The sequence below is a fragment of the Amphiura filiformis genome, chromosome 4, assembly GCF_039555335.1.
Source record: "Amphiura filiformis chromosome 4, Afil_fr2py, whole genome shotgun sequence".
Lineage (NCBI taxonomy): Eukaryota > Metazoa > Echinodermata > Ophiuroidea > Amphilepidida > Amphiuridae > Amphiura > Amphiura filiformis.
Window position 1 is genome coordinate 68,096,887 of NC_092631.1, and position 23,057 is coordinate 68,119,943.

The 23,057-nt window shown below is 34.8% G+C and overlaps 1 protein-coding gene across 2 annotated transcripts in view; it reads right to left on the minus strand.

Moving 5' to 3' along the window:
- The window catches only part of LOC140151272 (solute carrier organic anion transporter family member 2B1-like), a 50,365-nt gene extending 27,551 nt beyond the window's left edge, over positions 1-22,814 (minus strand). The window contains exons 1-3 of one of the 2 annotated variants that reach the window (XR_011858922.1): positions 22,143-22,814; positions 7,050-7,473; positions 6,495-6,625 (exon numbers count right to left, since the gene is read on the minus strand). Coding sequence is in view for 1 of the 2 variants with exons in the window: in XM_072173549.1 (XP_072029650.1) it covers positions 6,495-6,625; positions 7,050-7,473; positions 22,143-22,730 (1,143 nt within the window). In the remaining variant the exon portion in view is untranslated. The remainder of the gene's footprint in view (positions 1-6,494; positions 6,626-7,049; positions 7,474-22,142) is intronic. The other variant, XM_072173549.1, reaches the window with a different exon arrangement.
- Between the last annotated feature and the right edge of the window lie 243 nt (positions 22,815-23,057).

The window sequence follows — 23,057 nt, forward strand, 5'->3', positions numbered from 1 at the left end:
CTGTTGCCTGCAAAAGCCGACGATCAGGTAAAAATTCTAAAAGCAGCGTGACTAGATATTTGCGTTAATTTCATGATACGTGTAAAACGCATTGAAAACGCCAAATTGCAGTCATAAAATATATAATATTAGTAAATCACCCAATCGAATGTTAACGTAGGTATGTGGAAAAGAACTGCAATAACAATAACAAACTATGTGCCCAAAGAGTTGTCTTTGGCATGTGGCTTTTTTGAATATCACCAAAAATATCAAATTGTGGAAAAACGCCCCAAAATTTAAAACAAACACGAACCTTCCAAAATAAATATATATTAGCACTCGGCGGCCCAGTCACTACCTGCCGCTGTGATTTGGGGTAACTCATTGCTTCCCCTCTCCAGATACCGGTACTTCAAGGTCGCTCATACCCCAGCCCTTAAACCATTATGTGTTTCTTAGGCTACAATCAACTTTTACTGTTCTTACTTACTGCCTACGACATAACAAATAAAATATATATTTCCAAATTACAGGGTCGCATAGTTACGAGATAAAAAAGAGGATCATATTAAACATTGGCCTTGGTTTCTAGGCTACTAATGTAAAAAAAAAAATACAAAAACCCATCATTTTTGTCAGTCTCACATGACAATAAGTACAGATGGATACGTGCTTTACACTAAACATGCTAAAGAAGGAAGCAATCTCTAAAAGCATTTGTGATCTATATCGCAAATAGGGAAAAACCCGAGAAAAACTGATTTAGTTTCATAGCAACCTGAATCTTAAGATGTGCTCGGGGATGTGCTATGAACTGAACTTCATTTCATAATTATGTAATTAAGTCTAAATATATCTTCTTATAGGTTATGCCTACTTGTTAAAAATGCAATAATGCATTGGTTGATTTCCCATCAAAAGCTATCAAACACGTGTGTGCATGACATATCATGTTTATTGTATTGTATCTTTGTGAAGCGAATTGATGATTACTGTCTGTTCAATTAGCTTAGATTCTTGAATTTTTTAAATATTTGAAAAAAATACAAAATTGTGGTCAAAGTCATCAAAGAAAAGTGTTAGCACAGCCTTAGACCTAACGTGATTTATACTTGTCAAATTCTAAAGTTCAATTTAAAACCCCATTTCTTTTCAATTTTGGTCTTTTCCGCGATATTTTTATAACAAGCCGTAGAACGTCGGATACCATAAACTTTTTTTGAATCAATCCATTTAGAGCAATGGGGACGAATGTCATAATGCGCTGATATAATAGCTATATTTGCCAGTAGGCCTAATTTGTTTTGAAACCCTACTGTTGAAACATTACGTTATTATTTATGAACTAAGTTTTCTAAAATAGGCCCAGCTTATATAAATACATTCCTTGCGTAGTTAGTTAGTTAGTTATTTATTTATTTATTTATTTATTTATTTATTTATTTATTTATTTATTTATTTATTTATTTATTTATTTATTTATTTATTTATTTATTTATTTATTTTGCGAATGGGTCTGAGAAGGTGTAGGTCTATAGGCCTATTATAAAACTACACATTTATTTCCAATTTGTTATTTCGTTTTGTTTGTTGAATATATACAAACTATGAGAAGGACATTTGGAAACAAAAGAACTTTTGTACAAGAAAATATTAATTAAAACAATCAGGTTACAGAAAACCATTCTTGTAAAGTCACTGTATCTGAAAATGTCAAGCGAATGCTGATATTCTTGGGAAGGAATGATGGTGTTAAACAAAATTACAAAACTCAAGTTACATTGTAAACCAGTTGAAATAAGAACGAAATCCATAATTTTAATGTCATTGTTTAGGAAAAAAATAATGCTCAGAATAATGTTATGCATAAAACTTAATCGCCATATAATTTCGTGTAACAAAAACCGGTGGCCCATCATCACCTATATAGAAACTATCCAATAAACGGAACGGTATAACAATTGAAATGGCAGGACAGATTGGTGGACAGATTGTTTTGCTAATTTGGATAGGGTCTATGCCCTAAGTTGAGAATGGACCGTCCCACTCAATTTGTAAAAAGGTCGCGAACCCTTTTGATGGACCCAAGTAACTGCCTAAAATGAGGCAAAATTGAAAAGAAATAGGGTGTTAAATTGAACTTGGGAATTTGAAAAGTATAAATCACGTTAGGTCTAAGGCTGTGCTAACACTTTTCTTTGATGACTTTGGCCACAATATTTTATTTTTTGAAATATCTTAAAAATTCAAGAATCTAAGCTAATTGAACAGACAGTAGGCCTATAATACTACCAGTGCATCATATCAATTTTAGTTTCAGTTTCAAATCGCAGCTTGTAGGCAGAAATACAATACCGTATTACATGATTACATTAATAACATACATGCATTTAGAAATCACATTAAATTGCATATTAAATGAGTGACTTTCAAAAAATAGGCCTACATTAAATTTGACCGAATGATACATCTCCAATAATAATAGCATGTTTCAATAAACACATCTACAAATCACATTAGATCACATTTTACCAACAACATTTAAATTAAATTAGAATGCACATGAATTTTAATTGAAAGTGATATACAAATATTTGCCGCCGCACTTGACAAAATTAAACTCATATTGCCAAAAATTCATATCTCAACAAGACAAGACGTTAATTTGCCTATTTTTTCAACAAACATTTTCAGAGATAATTATACAACATGTAGGCCTACAATTTCATAATAAGCACCACATGCCCGTATGCACGACAGCAAACATTCATTGAACATTTGATAGGCCTATTTATTTTTATTTGCTTTAATTAATTTACCAAGTGTATGCCCAATCTGGAATGCTGTGACATTTGCCCCATTATGACCTTTGACCTCGAATGATTCCACTCAACAAGTTTTAGCTCAATCGGACAAAGATTACAATTTGACCTTTGACCTTCGACCTCCAATTTCAACCAAATGTAACACTCCTCGTATTGTTCTCGATCTCCCATATGAATTTGACCAGGTTTAAGGCTAATCGGTCAAAGCACATCCGCGCACACAAATTTTCAAAGACGCCCCGCAAAGTGTCATCGCTCCGATATCTTCATGGCAGAAATCGCCATGGCCATTTTGTTCCGACCTGTTTAATAGTTTTGAGATGCATAATGGGCTGAGGGGCATCCGGCTAAGGCTATTGACAATAGCCCGGTGACTGACCTCTCTGTGTGTGAGTGAGCATGGTATGCGCCATGGGGTCGATCTGCTTTTAGACTGCAGTGGCCTACGCTGCGCTATAGTTCGGCACATATAAAATCAGAATTTTTGTCAGTTTTTGAGGTCAATACGCACGGTTCTTTCGCAATACGCAAGCTAACGACTATCAAATCCTTTTAACACATATATTCAAGTGCAAGGAAAAAAATTACGGGAGATATTCATCATTTTCCCGGTATCCAAAGATTTATTGTCGCGGAATATCAAATCGTGCATAGCACATTCACGTGTATCGATCCCGGGTATTGATTTTAGTGTCTCTGCTGTAGGCCTAGCAAGTAATTATTAACCAGGCGATGTTGGTGTGCCCCGGTCCCTTCATTTAACCCTTCCAAGTTCCACCACCACCACCACCACCACCACCACCACCACCACCACCACAATTCAAATTTAGAAGATGTGTTCTAATTTGAAATAAGGTGAATCCGGCTGGTAAACTGTGCATGAACAACTCCTCAAAACAGGAACAGTATTAAAGAAAATTAAATTGTATACACAGTGAGTTCAGTGTTAATGTCAATGTTAATGTTAACTGCTTTTCAAGCAGGCCCTCATTGTATACATGTTATAGCAACAAAATATATTACGATACACAATATTTACAAAAATAGCATACATAATATACTAGTATTACAAATTAGTATAATGGTATCATCAAATACAAGAAAATTTGTTCTATATAGCCATCTCTACATAATTTGACTAAGGGACCGTTCACAAACACTTGTAAGGGTAAAAATGATGCAAAAAGGGGGACCCTGAAAATTTTTGACCCTCCAAAGGGGGGGGCTGAAACAATGACCACAAATTTTCCTGGAAAAATTAAGTTTATATGCTTTTCTATGGGGTTGACCCATAATTTTCATGTCAAAAAGGGGGCCCTACAATTTTTTGAGGTCTGTAAAGGGGGGCCAAAACATTTTTGCGATGAAATGTTTTTGCATCAGGCCCCCCCCCCCTTACAAGTGTTTGTGAACGGTCCCTAAATGTTGTATGTTATGTAGGGTACCTGCAGGTAATATGGGACCATTAAGGACGTTTAGCTTATTTGCATAAAAACTAAAGAAGATATGCCCACAAGAGATTGTTATGATGAACAACCTGTCCTTTAAGATTAATAAAACAGGCAATGTTACCTTGTTTTTATGTTTGTTTGGACGCTATGACGTCAAAATGACGTCATCGTCAAGTGTCCCATATTACCTGCATGTGCAGGTAATATGGGACACTGTGTTATCTCTATGGTGAAAATCAAAAAGTTCAGAAAATCACTCTTTTGTTCTAAAAAACATTTTTGTTACATGATTTTGAATGTTAAATGCAAATTTCTACAAGAAAATTCAATTTTCTAAATAGTTTTGCTTTTCGCATTGACAATGCACACAATTTCCTATGTGTCCCATATTACCTGCACCCATTCAGTTGAAAATCAGAGAAAATAATCATTTATAAAGGAAAGTGCCACTTGTCAGTGGAATTTTACCTGCTGATAAGCTTAACCCATCACCTAAAGATCATAAAAATGACAAATGCCCCTCAGTACCAGAGTTTTTGGATACACAATCATAAAATGTGACGTCATTGATTTTATATCAGGCCAAAAAAAACGACATAATTTTTGGGCAATTTCACTCTTTTGGCATTGATTTCCAAGAGTTTGATACACAGACTCCAAAACTGCATTTCTAGAAGCACAATTGATGTCTCTAAACACTTAACAAATCAACTTAAAGTGTTTACCTTCTCTAAGCTATTTTTTGTTAAAATGAAAACAGGTGTCCCATATTACCTGCTGTCCCATATTACCTGCACCTACCCTATGTGGTTATGGGCCCGGGTGGGAGGGGGGGGGGGGTGTGTGAATGGGTAAAATGTACCATAGGCCATATTATAGGCATAGGCCTACACTACCTTTAAGTATTATGCTGTAGAATACGGTTGTTGTTTCAAAACAGCTAAGGCTTATGGTAAATTGTGTAAGGTTAATTTAGTACAATATCGTCAGCCTGCTAAGCTAATTAATTGCCCAAGTCATTTTTTGAAATTTTGAGAACAAAGAACAAAATGTGGTTCAAGCATGCATCAGTTATGCATACATTTGTTCTTATGCAAAGATTGGTGAATGAATATGTTTAAATGCATGCTTGAACCATATTTTGTACTTTGTCAATTTGACTTAGGCAATTAGCGTAGCAGGCTGACGATATGGGATTTATGCCATCGGCGGCAGCAATAACAACGACAATCATATAAGAAGAAACAACACAGCAGCAGCATCGTGAAAAACAACAATGCTACAGCAGTACAGCGTATAAGACAACATCAGCAACAACACAAGGCATGACACGTGTTTTGCACTCTAAGAAATAAAGGTAGCTAAAGGTTCTAAAATGGTTCTAAAGTTGTCCTCTCAGGAGAACCCTTAAGGTTCTAAAAAGAACCAAAAATGGTTTCAAACCATCGAAAATTACCAAAACAAATGTGATACACTTTAGAGAACCTCCAAGGGTTCTTCAAAATTAAAGAACCTTTTATAGTGGTTCAAGTGGGAGAGTTCTCCTGAGAGGACAATAAAGGCTCTATTTAGAACCTTTACTTCTTAGAGTGTGGTTACAGGTCGACAGTCCGAAGGGTCATGATTATAAACCGTAATAATCCTAACCCTAAACCTAACCAAAGATTTCACCCTAATCCTAACTCTTCACTGCAAAAATAGCAGAGCAACACTTAATAAACACGTGAACACCTAATTAACACTTGGTTGTACAGTGAAGGTATAGGGTGTTAATTTATAAACACTATATTGTAGAATAACACTAAAACGCGTAAAAATATGAAGATGTTTGTTTTTTAACACAATATAGTGTTAAAAAGCACTTTTAACAATATCTTGTGTTAAAAAACATAAACATCTTCATATTTTTTACGAGTTTTAGTGTTATTTTAGTGTTTATAAATTAACACCCTTATACCTTCACTGTACAAACAAGTGTTTATTAAGTGTTGCTCTGTTGTTTTTTCAGTGTGAACATTACCCGAATCCTAACTTTGACCCTAACCGTACTTTACCCTACCCCTATAACTCTAACCCAATACTAATCATGGAAACTATTTCCATGCGCTAATTCAACGTTCAAACTCTAACTTCTCCATGCGCGCAGGTGGGACTGTGGACTGCAGACGACAACTTTCAAATTTTCTTTAAAAAATGTCAGAATGTTTGTCATTATTATATCTCTATAATTTCTTACCCATCCTGGGTCAGACGGTGTGATACTTTGGTTGATGCTATTGCGATCAAAGTCGACGTGGTAAGAGAGAGTTAGACCACTAAGTAACCATCCAATTACAGGTCCGCTACCAGCACATGCAAATAAGATACCTATGAGAGGGAGAAAAGAGAGAAGATGCGGGGTGAGATAGAGAGCACTAGAGAGAGAATTATAATGGGAAACATAAACCACATAATTATAGAAAGCAATCTTTAAATGTAATTTTATTTGTTTGCCAACTTTTGGGTAAGAGCATCGATGTTAGTTTACCAGTAGGCTCCTATATCATGAAACGCACTGCATACTACAACTAATCGGACCATTATTGTTCATGTATGTATAACAAACTTCCTCAGCAAACGCCCAACAGCGATTAGGCCCATTTCCGATTTTCTCTTTTATGAAAAATGTGCATAATACTGATTTTTCTCTAATTTGCCTTAAAAATCTTACCAGATATAAAAGTTCGTAAACAAAAAAACATACTATTATATTATACTACACTCATGGGATTTGAATTTCTGACGTGCTTACCTACATAAACTGATACTTTTGCTTTTCCTACACAATCATCAATATATGTAATCATAAGTGGTATAACGGGTCCTGAACCGATGCCTGTAATCAGCTCGCCCAATATCAACAACCATGCTTTGGACAGATTCGAACCTGTAGACTCTACATCTAGATTACAATTAATTTCAGTACTTTCATTTAATGATGCACCACAAACAAGAGATGAGGAATTGAGTTGAAGTGATGACGACAATGGTTGATAGCTGGAATGTGAGAAGAAATGTGGTAGTCCACAGGTGAATTGTCCGATTCCTATGATGCCTACACCAAGGGCTATAAAACGTGGACGGTGTGTTTTGCTGCCTATGTAACTTGTCACAATAGAAGTAAAGGCACCGATATGGTTGACGACTGTAACAAAGGCCACTTCAGAACTTTTGAGCTGATAAATGAAAAGATATAAGACAAAACATAAGTCTGCGGTTACGTGAAACAAAACACGAATATTGCAAGCCATAAGGTCCATAACGCATTGCGGCAACGCGTTATAATTCACCCAATCAAAACACTGCATTTTTACAAAATTCTACCAATTCCATGAGCTTTTTTCAACCCATTGTGAGCTTTCCATTTCACAACGCGTTGTGGTATCATCCAATTGTGGAATCACCCAATCAGAACACAACAAACAAACTCACAAAATATCCATAACGCGTTGAGAATTTTCGCAACGCATTGTGAATTGTTCGCTACGCGTTGCCGCAATGCATTATGTACCTTATGGCTTGCGATACACACAGAAGGTCAGAACACCTTGCTTCGAGCAATAAAGTAACATTTCTATTAAAAAAAAGATTATTTAGGCCTATTCATTTTCCACCAAATGTTAATTTTAACTATTATTGTTCCATTTTAATTTCCAGCTTAGCAATCAGGTATAATGTATCTATCAGTCCGCCGATCGTCAACTGATGTCGATCGGCGCATGTGTTATGAACATCACAATTTAGGATTGGCACGATGTAAATCAATTGATTTTTATCACGATTTTTAATTTAAAATCAAACGATTTTTGATTTAAAAATCAAATGATTTAAAAAGAAATTAACTTTTTCAGTTTTTACCATTTTTGATCAATTTAAGTTAACTTCTTTCTTGAATTGACTGTTTTACTTCATTTGTAATGCTTCTACACCTTTTGGATATAATTAAATACCTAGAGCTACGATGTCATTTTATCAATTGCCAAATCATTTTCAAGGTGCAGAATTCAACATGTTTGTTCCCATGATTTTACCAAATTAAATATTTCTTTGAAATTGTCACATCTGAAAACGCGTTTTTTTTGTCAATCTTAGACTTGTAATAAAACGATTTAAATAAAAAAATCCGATTTAAATCAAATAAATCGATTTTTTTTTATTTAAAAAAAAAATCGCCAACCCTGCATCATATGGACGTAATAAGATGTACGTCAATTAAGATATTTTAGCCATCAAATTTGGCCAATACTTTGTATAGGAATTACAAGTCTCAGAGTCAGATTTTGTCACAAAAATAGCACCAAGGGACATTGATTCTTGATATGTTAATTTGTAGAAGTACATCACAATCGTGTAAAAATCGGAAAGGAAGTTCTCCTCAGTAGCATGCCGGATAAAGAATTTGATAACCAAAAAAATCAACAGCTTTAATCATGACACTGAACATTGGGATTAGCGGTTATAATCATATGATGACAATGTTATCGTTATAATTCATGAGGTTTCATTTCACTCTCCAACATGTTCAAGATGGTCTATATTATTTTCAATACTCTCTTCAAATTGACAATAAATACTATTTGGGATGGTTTCAGTTTAGAATAATCAGGAAAACTGAAACCATCCCAAATAGCAAATGGAAATCTACACTCTAATTTCGTATTTAAAAAAAAAAGAATCATAAATAGAATAAGTTATCCTGGCAAATTTGACAAGTTGAGTTGTTTCGACAAAATTCTATTCATTATAATGCATTGTATTATTTGATTAGAAAGTCTTTGTCATTTTAAACAGTCAAATTTGATGCGTTTCTAGTCAGAATATCCAAGTCATTTTGACAAGAACTCAATTATGTCCCCTCTGATTAGTTTTCAGTTTCTAGTCAAAAATAACTAGAGCGCTTTAGAGTGTAATCTTAATTCCCCGAATAATTCATATTCAAAATGGGAAATAAGATTCCAGTCTATGCGTTTTGTCTAAATGAAAGTGAAACTTTGATATCTATATAAATTATAAAAAGGGGAAATTATTTTAAAATGGACAAACTATTTAAAAAATAATAATATTAAAAATATTGATATTAAAAAAGGAGAATTAGGGGCCTATACGGAAGCATATTAGTGTAAAATGTAAAAAAAAAATTGCGCATATTAATTACTATAGGACAAACATGAATAGCTCTCTCTCTCTTTCTGTACCTGTGTGTCTGTCTACTTTTACGTTCTGCATGTTTGTCTGTCTGTTCGTCTCTCGCTACCCCTTCTTTCTTTCCCTCGGCCCCCCCACCTCTCTCTCCCCTTTTCTCTCCCTCTCTCAAAAAAGTGTGAATATAAAACTACAGTAGATATCAGGGCGTAAGTATGAAAGTATCTTCAGTAGATAGCAGGATGTAAAAAAAACATTTTCAGTATAGCAAGGTGTGAGTAAAACGAGCTACAGTATATAGGAGGGCATGAGTATAAAAGAATCTTCAGTAGATAGCAAAGTGTGAGTATAAAACTATCTACACTTGATAGCAAAGTGTGAGTATAGTAAATAGAAGGATGTGAGTATAAAACTGTTTAAAGCAGATTGCAAAGGGTAAATAAAAACTATAAATGGGCTACTGCAGAAAATAAGTGCACATCCCCACACAGTGCACATTGCTTTCTGAAAACGGCCGGAATTCCAGTTGACAATGTAACTGGATAAAGTTTGGAAAGAATGAAAAATCACGGAATTGTCGAAAATGAGCTCTCAAAATGAGGATTTTTAATTTTGAACTAGTTTCTGCTGGATTTTTTCGCTTTTGGATACCAAAGTCTGGATTTCCAATAATCACGACTGGACAAAAAGTTTGGAAATCCGAACTCAGATATAGGGGTGTACATCTACGGTATTTAGTCCAATAGTAGATATCGGGGTGTGAGTAGTATGAAGTATCTCGAGTAGATATCAGGGTTTGAGAATAAAAGTATCTTTAGTAGATAGCAGGGTGTGAATATAAAACGAGCTTATAGATATAGATGGCAGGGTGTGCGTATAAAAGAATCTTAAGTATGGCAAGATTTCAGTATAATAAACCTATATCTACAGTAGATAACAAAGCGTGAGTATAAGTATAAAAATATGTATAGAAGATAGCAGAGTGTGAGTATGAAACTTTCTAAAGTAGATTTCAAAGGGTGAATAAAACTACCAAGAAGTAAGAAGTATTTATAGTGGATATCAGAGTTTGAGAATAAAAGTATCTTCAGTGGATATAGCACGGTATGAGTACAGAACTATCTACAGTAGATAGCAGGGTGTGAATATAAAACTATTTACAGTAGATAGTAGGGTGTGAGTATAAAACTATCTACAGTAGATAGCAGGGTGTGAGTATAAAACTATCTACAGTAGATAGCAGGGTTTGAGTATAAAACTATCTACAGTAGATAGCAGCGTGTGAGTATAAAACTATCTACAGTAGATAGCAGGGTGTGAGTATAAAACTATCTACAGTAGATAGCAGGGTGTGAGTATAAAACTATCTACAGTAGATAGCAGGGTGTGAGTATAAAACTATCTACAATAGATAGCAAGGTGTGAGTATAAAAATATCTACAGTAGATAGCAGGGTGTGAGTATAAAACTATCTACAGTAGATAGTAGGGTGTGAGTATAAAACTATCTACAGTAGATAGCAGGGTGTGAGTATAAAACTATCTACAGAAGATAGCAGGGTGAGAGTATACAACTATCTACAGTAGATAGCAGGGTGTGAGTATAAAACTATCTACAGTAGATGGCAGGGTGTGAGTATAAAACTATCTACAGTAGATAGCAGGGTGTGAGTATAAAACTATCTACAGTAGATAGCAGGGTGTGAGCATAAAACTATCTACAGTAGATAGCAGGGTGTGAGTATAAAACTAATCTACAGTAGATAGCAGGGTGTGAGTATCAAACTATCTACAGTAGATAGTAGGGTGTAAATATAAAACTATCTACAGTAGATAGCAGGGTGTGAATATAAAACTATCTACAGTAGATAGCAGGGTGTGAGTAAACAACTATCTACAGTAGATAGCAGGGTGTGAGTATTAAACTATCTACAGTAGATAGCAGGGTGTGAGTATAAAACTATCTACAGTAGATAGCAGGGTGTGAGTATAAAACTATCTACAGTAGATGGCAGGGTGTGAGTATAAAACTATCTACAGTATATATAGCAGGGTGTGAGTATAAAACTATCTACAGTAGATAGCAGGGTGTGAGTATAAAACTATCTACAGTAGATAGCAGGGTGTGAATATAAAACTATCTACAGTAGATAGCAGGGTGTGAGTATAAAACTATCTACAGTAGATAGCAGGGTGTGAGCATAAAAGTATCTACAGTAGATAGCAGGGCGTGAGTATAAAACTATCTACAGTAGATAGCAGGATGTGAGTATAAAACTATCTATAGTAGATAGCAGGGTGTGAGTATAAAACTATCTACAGTAGACAGCAGGGTGTTAGTATAAAAATATCTACAGTAGATAGCAGGGTATGAGTATAAAACTATCTACAGTAGATGGCAGGGTGTGAGTATAAAAATATCTACAGTAGATAGCAGGATGTGAGTATAAAAATATCTACAGTAGATAGCAGGATGTGAGTATAAACTATCTACAGTAGATAGCAGGGTGTGAGTATAAAACTATCTACAGTAGATAGCAGGGTGTGAGTATACAACTATCTACAGTAGATAGCAGGGTGTGAGTATAAAACTATCTATAGTAGATAGCAGGGTGTGAGTATAAAACTATCTATAGTAGATAGCAGGGTGTGAGTATAAAAATATCTACAGTAGATAGCAGGGTGTGAGTATAAAAATATCTACAGTAGATAGCAGGGTGTGAGTATAAAACTATCTACAGTAGATAGCAGGGTGTGAGTATCAAACTATCTACAGTAGATAGCAGGGTGTGAGTATAAAACTATCTACAGTAGATAGCAGGGTGTGAGCATAAAAATATCTACAGTAGATATCAGGGTGTGAGTATAAAACTATCTACAGTAGATAGCAGGATGTGAGTATAAAACTATCTATAGTAGATAGCAGGGTGTGAGTATAAAACTATCTACAGTAGACAGCAGGGTGTTAGTATAAAAATATCTACAGTAGATAGCAGGGTATGAGTATAAAACTATCTACAGTAGATGGCAGGGTGTGAGTATAAAAATATCTACAGTAGATAGCAGGATGTGAGTATAAAAATATCTACAGTAGATAGCAGGATGTGAGTATAAACTATCTACAGTAGATAGCAGGGTGTGAGTATAAAACTATCTATAGTAGATAGCAGGGTGTGAGTATAAAACTATCTACAGTAGATAGCAGGGTGTGAGTATCAAACTATCTATAGTAGATAGCAGGGTGTTAGTATAAAAATATCTACAGTAGATAGCAGGGTGTGAGTATAAAACTATCTACAGTAGATAGCAGGGTGTGAGTATAAAACTATCTACAGTAGATGGCAGGGTGTGAGTATAAAACTATCTACAGTATATATAGCAGGGTGTGAGTATAAAACTATCTACAGTAGATAGCAGGGTGTGAGTATAAAACTATCTACAGTAGATAGCAGGGTGTGAATATAAAACTATCTACAGTAGATAGCAGGGTGTGAGTATAAAACTATCTACAGTAGATAGCAGGGTGTGAGCATAAAAGTATCTACAGTAGATAGCAGGGCGTGAGTATAAAACTATCTACAGTAGATAGCAGGATGTGAGTATAAAACTATCTATAGTAGATAGCAGGGTGTGAGTATAAAACTATCTACAGTAGACAGCAGGGTGTTAGTATAAAAATATCTACAGTAGATAGCAGGGTATGAGTATAAAACTATCTACAGTAGATGGCAGGGTGTGAGTATAAAAATATCTACAGTAGATAGCAGGATGTGAGTATAAAAATATCTACAGTAGATAGCAGGATGTGAGTATAAACTATCTACAGTAGATAGCAGGGTGTGAGTATAAAACTATCTACAGTAGATAGCAGGGTGTGAGTATACAACTATCTACAGTAGATAGCAGGGTGTGAGTATAAAACTATCTATAGTAGATAGCAGGGTGTGAGTATAAAACTATCTATAGTAGATAGCAGGGTGTGAGTATAAAAATATCTACAGTAGATAGCAGGGTGTGAGTATAAAAATATCTACAGTAGATAGCAGGGTGTGAGTATAAAACTATCTACAGTAGATAGCAGGGTGTGAGTATCAAACTATCTACAGTAGATAGCAGGGTGTGAGTATAAAACTATCTACAGTAGATAGCAGGGTGTGAGCATAAAAATATCTACAGTAGATAGCAGGGCGTGAGTATAAAACTATCTACAGTAGATAGCAGGATGTGAGTATAAAACTATCTATAGTAGATAGCAGGGTGTGAGTATAAAACTATCTACAGTAGACAGCAGGGTGTTAGTATAAAAATATCTACAGTAGATAGCAGGGTATGAGTATAAAACTATCTACAGTAGATGGCAGGGTGTGAGTATAAAAATATCTACAGTAGATAGCAGGATGTGAGTATAAAAATATCTACAGTAGATAGCAGGATGTGAGTATAAACTATCTACAGTAGATAGCAGGGTGTGAGTATAAAACTATCTATAGTAGATAGCAGGGTGTGAGTATAAAACTATCTACAGTAGATAGCAGGGTGTGAGTATCAAACTATCTATAGTAGATAGCAGGGTGTTAGTATAAAAATATCTACAGTAGATAGCAGGGTGTGAGTATAAAACTATCTACAGTAGATAGCAGGGTGTGAGTATAAAACTATCTACAGTAGATTGCAGGGTGCGAGTATAAAAATATCTACAGTAGATAGCAGGATGTGAGTATAAAACTATCTATAGTAGATAGCAAGGTGTGAGTATAAAACTATCTACAGTAGATAGCAGGGTGTTAGTATAAAAATATCTACAGTAGATAGCAGGGTGTGAGTATAAAACTATCTATAGTAGATAGCAGGGTGTGAGTATAAAACTATCTACAGTAGATAGCAGGGTGTGAGTATAAAACTATCTACAGTAGATAGCAGGGTGTGAGTATAAAACTATCTACAGTAGATAGCAGGGTGTGAGTATAAAACTATGTACAGTAGATAGCAGGGTGTGAGTATAAAACTATCTACAGTAGATAGCAGGGTGTGAGTATAAAACTATCTACAGTAGATAGCAGGGTGTGAGTATAAAACTATCTACAGTAGATAGCAGGGTGTGAGTATAAAACTATCTACAGTAGATAGCAGGGTGTGAGTATAAAACTATCTACAGTAGATAGCAGGGTGTGAGTATAAAACTGTCTACAGTAGATAGCAGGGTGTGAGTATAAAACTATCTACAGTAGATAGCAGGGTGTGAGTATAAAACTATCTACAGTAGATAGCAGGGTGTGAGTATAAAAATATATACAGTAGATAGCAGGGTGTGAGTATAAAACTATCTACAGTAGATTGCACGGTGTGAGTATAAAAATATCTACAGCAGATAGCAGGGTGTGAGTATAAAACTATCTACAGTAGATGGCAACGTGCAAGTATAAAACTATTATAGTTTAGTCTTCGAGTTTCCAAAAATGGCTTTATTTGGGACAATATGCGCTCGTATAGCGCGCAAAAATGTGCGTATAAAAGAATCTTAAGTATGGCAAGATTTCAGTATAATAAACCTATATCTACAGTAGATAACAAAGCGTGAGTATAAGTATAAAAATATGTATAGAAGATAGCAGAGTGTGAGTATGAAACTTTCTAAAGTAGATTTCAAAGGGTGAATAAAAACTACCAAGAAGTAAGAAGTATTTATAGTGGATATCAGAGTTTGAGAATAAAAGTATCTTCAGTGGATATAGCACGGTATGAGTACAGAACTATCTACAGTAGATAGCAGGGTGTGAATATAAAACTATTTACAGTAGATAGTAGGGTGTGAGTATAAAACTATCTACAGTAGATAGCAGGGTGTGAGTATCAAACTATCTACAGTATAAGCAGGGTGTGAGTATAAAACTATCTATAGTAGATTGCAGGGTGTGAGTATAAAAATATCTACAGTAGATAGCAGGGTGTGAGTATAAAACTATCTATAGTAGATAGCAGGGTGTGAGTATAAAAATATCTACAGTAGATAGTAGGGTGTGAGTATAAAAATATCTACAGTAGATAGCAGGGTGTGAGTATAAAAATATCTACAGTAGATTAAAATAATCTATTTAAAATAATAATAATAATAATAATAATAAAGATATTGATATTAAAAAAAGGAGAGTTATACGGAAGCATATTAGTGCCAAATGTAAAAAAAAATATCGCAAATATTGCGAATATTGGCAATGTTATTGCGAATATAGATAGCAGGGTGTGAGTATAAAACTATCTACAGTAGATAGCAGGGTGTGAGTATAAAACTATCTACAGTAGATAGCAGGGTGTGAGTATAAAACTATCTACAGTAGATAGCAGGGTGTGAGTATAAAACTATCTACAGTAGATAGCAGGGTGTGAGTATAAAACTATCTACAGTAGATAGCAGGGTGTGAGTATAAAACTATCTACAGTAGATAGCAGGGTGTGAGTATAAAACTATCTACAGTAGATAGCAGGGTGTGAGTATAAAACTATCTACAGTAGATAGCAGGGTGTGAGTATAAAACTATCTACAGTAGATAGCAGGGTGTGAGTATAAAACTATCTACAGTAGATAGCAGGGTGTGAGTATAAAACTATCTACAGTAGATAGCAGGGTGTGAGTATAAAACTATCTACAGTAGATAGCAGGGTGTGAGTATAAAACTGTCTACAGTAGATAGCAGGGTGTGAGTATAAAACTATCTACAGTAGATAGCAGGGTGTGAGTATAAAACTATCTACAGTAGATAGCAGGGTGTGAGTATAAAAATATATACAGTAGATAGCAGGGTGTGAGTATAAAACTATCTACAGTAGATTGCACGGTGTGAGTATAAAAATATCTACAGTAGATAGCAGGGTGTGAGTATAAAACTATCTACAGTAGATGGCAACGTACAAGTATAAAACTATTATAGTTTAGTCTTCGAGTTTCCAAAAATGGCTTTATTTGGGACAATATGCGCTCGTATAGCGCGCAAAAATATGTCATGTTACATTATTTTGACCCATCATCGGGTGAGTTATGTTTGGTGGTAAAGGGCTCCTTTGCAATGATCAGTAAAGTAATAAGGTGTACGTGTATTGGGAGCTGTGGGTTACTGTTGTATGACCCCTCCCCACAAAAACACCCTACTGCAGCTCCAAGGCACTAAAATTTCCAGGGAAAAACTGGAAAAAAACCTTTTTTTACTCTTCGGCTTACATGTACGTTTAACCCCATACTACTTCATTGTCTTCACACGTACTCCAATGCAATGTCAGTCATCAAATAACACATTCAAACGGTTAGGGGAATTCATTTTATATTAGAGCCACAATTTCGTTAGAAAAGACCCAAAATCGTTAAAGTATTGATAAAATGTACGATTTATATCTAAATATAGTATAGTTAGAATTCGTTTGTTATGAGATTTTGAGCCTTGATTTGCGGAGTGTCATCATTGAGCAATATTTGAAATACACCGTGTCCCCCAAAAACAGAACTCTCATGCGCTCTCTTTTTCTCCTACTTCAGAAAAGTTGATCAAAAATATTTGATATGTATAAAGAAACCTTTAAACGTTAGCTTTAATAAACCGCAAAATGTATCTCAATCGGCTCACAACTTTTGAAGATATGCTCTTTTTAAGAAATGTACCTGTTTTTCACTCTGTTCACGGAGGAGGGTTTTTTATTTGGGACACCCTGTATACCGAAAAATAATTTAAAATTTTCAAAATGGAAAAAGCTATCACAATTACTATGGTTGCATTAAATCACATGTTTTGTCCGAGTAGAAATGTCTATGAAATAAAATAATTATTAATACATTATTCAGCTGAAAAATAGACCAATAATTGCAACTTTCTTGAGTCAATGTAAAATAACTTTGTATATTTGTTATTTTTGCTACTTTTGGGTCATCTTTTGAAATTAAATTTTGGAGTATAACAATAACGATAAGCATTTTATAACCCATCAAACACAAAACGTTTTACAGAAAAGGTTTGAATATCAGGTTATATAAAAGATACAAAACGTTTTAATAACATTCGGAATTTTTTTTAGAAAACTTAATGTGAAGCATTTTAACATAATGTTATTGAGTGTTGACAAAATATTTTTCAGAAATGTTTGCCAAAAATATTTTGCAATAGCATTTTAAGGGGGTACTACACCCCTCGATAAATTTGTGTATATTTTTGCACTTTTCTCCAAAACTAATAACACAGTGGTAACAAAAGTTATGTATATTATAGGGCAAGGAATCAATTACTACACTGGAATTTCAGTGACCCAAGACAAGCGGTTTGTTATTTATGATCAGAAATAAGGTACCACTAGGATGTACCTCGTTTCCTATTATAAAAAAAATACTGAACCGCTTGTCTTGAGTCACTGAAATTTCAGTGTAGTAATTGGATTTCTTGCCCCAATAATATACATAACTTTTGTTACCAGTGTGTAATTGTTTTTGAGAAAAATGCAAAATAGTCACAAATTTACCACATGGGTGTAGTACCCCCTTAACAAGTAAAAATTTTAAAAATTGCTCATTGATGACAAAGTGTCATCATCTGAATTCATTGTCAGGAAATTAAAGATTCACAAACTTATACTCTTTGCTCATAATTTACACACACATGATGCCCTAATACCACATCCCCTGCTGGGATCATAATTATTGTTATTATAACTTTTATTGAGGTTGTAACTTTGCAATTTTGCAACAACACAATGCACAGAAAATACTTAGTTGATAATAGCTCAGACCCCATCAAATATCACCATGCCTACATACATATTAGTACTTAGTAGGGCCTAACATATATATACAATGTAGTAGTATCCCAGCAAACACAAAACGTTTTTAGGCGTTCGGGTTATAGGTTTTAAAACGTTTTAATAGCATAAAGATAAACATTTTCAAAAATTTAATGCAAAACATTATAACATATATGTTAACAATGGTCATGTTGGTAGAGTAATTTTTGCTCCAAAACAGTTTACAATAACTTTTTGACAACATTAAAACGATGTTGTAGTACTTTTTCATATAAAACGTTTTCATGACCTTTATATAACCTGACATTTTATTAAATAAAACCAAAACGCGTCTATAACACATTTATTGATGTTTGGATTGTTTGCAGAGATTAAAGCTGATGATAACATAGGCCTAACGGATCCGATAATTTTGTTGCAACCATGCACGTACCACATCATGAAGCCAAAATAGGACATTAACAATTTCAGCATGTTCAGTGTAGGCCTACCACCTCCACAACACGGCTTTTTTTAACAATGTTTTTTGAAAAAACAAAAGTTGCCCCAATTCAAATTCAACCTTCGACTGTTTCGAAGGCAAAATGTAATCCCTTTTTTGACAAGGCTATGTGGACCTGGGATTGTGCATTACTATATTCAAATGTGAAATGATTTTTTCGCCAGCCCATTCGGGGCTGGTACCTGTTTCAGGTTTGGGGTCAGTTTGCTCAAGAGATTATATTTTAGTGGTATTGGAATGACTTTTGTTTAAAACTTTTTGTGGTTGAATTTTTTTTGAAATATTTTAATTCGATTTGTAAGGAAAAGTAAGTATGTTTTGCAGTTTCAACGAACGAAAACGAGTGAGTATTACCAAAGTTATGTTTGAACTAATTAATTATGACTTTAAAAGTTTAAAGGCCTAAATGTAACAATAATAGTTAATATATATAGCATCATATGGTCAGCAGAAGAAAATCTGACATCACCTATGATGTCATATCAGTGTCCTTGACCGGGGTCCTTACTCCTTGACCACTGAACAGCGTGATATCATGTTGATAACCGACAGATCTATAGAATCAAAATCTTCATCATATCCCGGATCATATCACAGATTCTCAACAATCTGTGATCATATGGACCATATTGATGTGAAAGTAGTTATCTATCATATCCTGTGTCGTTTTATGGATAAAAATGACTCAAAATGTTATTGATGAAATGGTTGCTATCATAAACATCAGTTTTGTCTTTTCAACGGGAAAAATCCGATGCAAAATAAAGTTTTTAGGGCCTAGCTATAATATGGGCATAATTTATGCATATAGTATTGAACAATGTACCCCATTTGACATGCACTTATAGATAAATAAATTGTCTTACTTTATTAATTTAATAACTTCTTTATTATAAATAAAATGACACATAACTATTTGATTCATAAAATTACATTCAACAAAATGATTGAAGAGAAAACACACAAGGCACTAGGCAGACTGTTATAGAATGGAGTATGTAAGATGCCATGTCCATAGCTTCGCAGGAGTTTCCGACTAGCAATCAACATGATCAGCACATTCAGAAAAACACAGTTTAAGAGTGAAGATTGTAGTGAGTAACCAGTCCTTTATAAATGTGCTGCGGCATGGAAGTTAACTCAAACCGGCAGTGTATATATCGAAAGCAGTGAAATCGGACATTCCTAAGCGAAGATATTGAGTTCGTAAGTTCTGGTATTACAAAATTGGAAATTGAGATATCGTGGGTAAAAAGCTGAAAAGACAAAAAAAACCAACGACAACAACAACAACAACAAAACAAACAGACCAGAACAATTTGGAGTACATGTAATGAATTAAAAGAGTTGACATGAGATTAGGAATTAATGTTTTCTGCTGTTTCAGTGTGCATGTTCTCATCGTTGATGGTTTGGTGGACTGTCATGTAGATGTAAGCGTGATCCTAAAAATGCCTTTCACATTGACCAAAACTAATTACAAGACCTCTTCTACATTGAGGCTGGCTTTCCCTTTTAAAGGGAATTTTATTTACATTAATTTCAGATGCAGTCCTTATTGTCTGGTTTTGACACATTCATACGTTCGTATAATTAATGTACGTTCATGAATTGTTCAAAACACATTAGGCCTACATGAAAGATCAAAGAAAGCGTGGAATCATTTGGTATGGAATTGCGGTATTATTTATATTTGTATGGGGAAATGTAGCAGTTTTTGTGCAATTCCGAGGAAGATTGCACAATGTTGTAATTTGTATAACATTTTATATTTAAAAAAACCCACACACACACACACCCATGATCCCATCACCCACACAAATTGTCCACGATTTACCACAATTTAGCCCCAAATTTAGCTCAACGTTTCTGTCATTTTGAAATAGTGCGATCTCCCAGGTTTCCTTCCTGCCAGGCTTTCAAGCTGAGGAAGAAATCAGATGGAGAATACAGTTCTGGTAACTGGCAAAAAACCCTGAAAGAAACAAAGCCCAGGATAAGTAATTCACAGCCTTTGTATCGGGCACGAGATGAGATTTCCATCTTGTGCCCGATATAAGGCTGCTTATCTCTCAACCCAAGGGCACATGGGCAGAGTAAAATAATTGGTGAGAGTAGAGTGGCCTGCTTTGCTTCTTTTTATGTCTTGCTATTTTTCTTCCTTTTAAAGGAGTATTTCGTGATCCTAGCATCCTCTTTTTATGACATTTTTCAGTACATATCCACGAAAAAAGCATATTCCCAAAATTTCAGTTGATTCCGATATTGCGTTTGCGAGTTATGCATGATTATGTGTATTACACTGCTCTGCTGCTCCATAGACAATACGTTGTAATTTCGTTCTGGTGCACCAGAACGAAATTCAAATTTCACGATATCTTTGCTAAACGAATTAATCTGCAAGAAATATTTTGTACATAAACATTATGTAGCCAGAGGTTTCCAGTGATATAAAAATCTCAACTTTTTTTGAGAAAAGTGGGGGATGAGGCTGTGGATCACGAAGTGCCCCTTTAACCGGCCTTTTAACTATTATATTAAATAGGCCATAAACTATTAAGGGCTGGGGTATGAACGTTTAGACAGTATTTATTTTGGGACATTAGAGCACATCAGACATATCGAATTGCATTCTGAATACGAAGAATGTCCTTCTGATATGAAATAATTTTGATTTTTTGAAATTCGCAATGTAATACACATTTTATGGCAAATCATTAAAAATTGATATTTTCGATATTTAACAGTACTCGAAGTACACTTTACAAATCTGATGATTTATACTTAAAGTGTATGTAGGTGGGATGAAAAGCCGACGATCAATTGAAAATTTTGACCTTTCGTATTGGAGATATGGATTTTTTTTCCAAAACACCAAAAAAAATAGGTCTTTTGGGAAAAAAATCCATATCTTCAATATGAAAGGTCAAAATTTTCAATTGACCGTCGGCTTTTCCTCCCAGCTACATACACTTTAAGAATATATCATTAGATTTATATAATTTACTTCGAGGACTGTTATATATCAAAAATTTGAAAAATATTAAATTTTATAATTTGTCATAAAATTTGTATTATATTGTGATTTTCAAAAATGAAAATTATTTGATATCAGAAAGACATGCTTCGTATTCAGAATGCAATTCGATAGGTCTGAGGTGCTCTCATGTCCCTCAGAAAATACTGTCGAAACGCAATAAACGCTCATTCTAGATCCCTTAAGAACTATAACTAAGCTACTATAGAAGTAGATTTATCAGAGATTATATGCTTAGGCTAAGCTATAGCATGCATTTTGCACCTATATCTCTGGACTATGGCACCATGTATTTTTCATGGACCCAAGCGTGTAATCCGGCCTTACGGACCAACCCATATATAAACAAACAAACAAACAAACAAACAAACAAACAAACACATTATTTACCTGGAAATCCTTTTCGATAGTACTCAACACACCTCCAACATATCCAGTGTGGGCGGCTACTTCTAACATTAAACACGCACACACAAGACCAAAGAATGTATTCGGAGTGGCGAATCTTTGTAAACATGCTGGTCGCCATCCAAAGAGTCCACAACTTGAATCCACGATCACGGAGGAGGCTGGATTGTCTGCATGTTCTTTGGACGTCGATTTGGAGTCGACGAGACTAATCGGATTCTGAAATTCAATAATCGGACGTTGGGCTTCTGCCATCATGTAAGCACCGATTTGTGACCAGGAGATACCAGGCTGGTTCCTAAACGAGACTAACAAGTGACGCGCGCGACGAAGATAACCATTGGCAGGATTGCACAGTAGTACCACTAGCACCAACAGCACTGGAGTCTGGAAGACATCTGCCGTAGTGGAATACACGTGGTTTATTGCTGTAGTAATACAACCATGTGCCGAAAGCCCATGCTGGTCACTATGGGTAAAGGTGTCTTCCCCGAAAAAACCCGTTACACATGCAGCAGCACCATGTATTACAGTATATTCAGCTCGATCATTACCAAATTTACCATGCATGTAACAATTTTTCCGAACCCCAAGCAAAGAATGCTGGTTTAAAAATATATGTACAGAATACAAATCTTTACACGCATGAGTGACGAAAAAAATACACGGCATTAATATATCATGCGTCTAAACAGTCCGGCAAAATATTAAAAGCAGGTTAATTTTTTTAGGTCTATATCCTGCTCGATATTTACCTATGCCGTGAAACACCTTTGTCATTAAAAAAAATACCATATTATATTATTATTCCACAACTTGCCGGTTGATTGGTTCTGTTAGCAGAGCAGACGACACGTCAGTGCTCTATACTTTCGCTTCTAATATTAAATGAGTGAA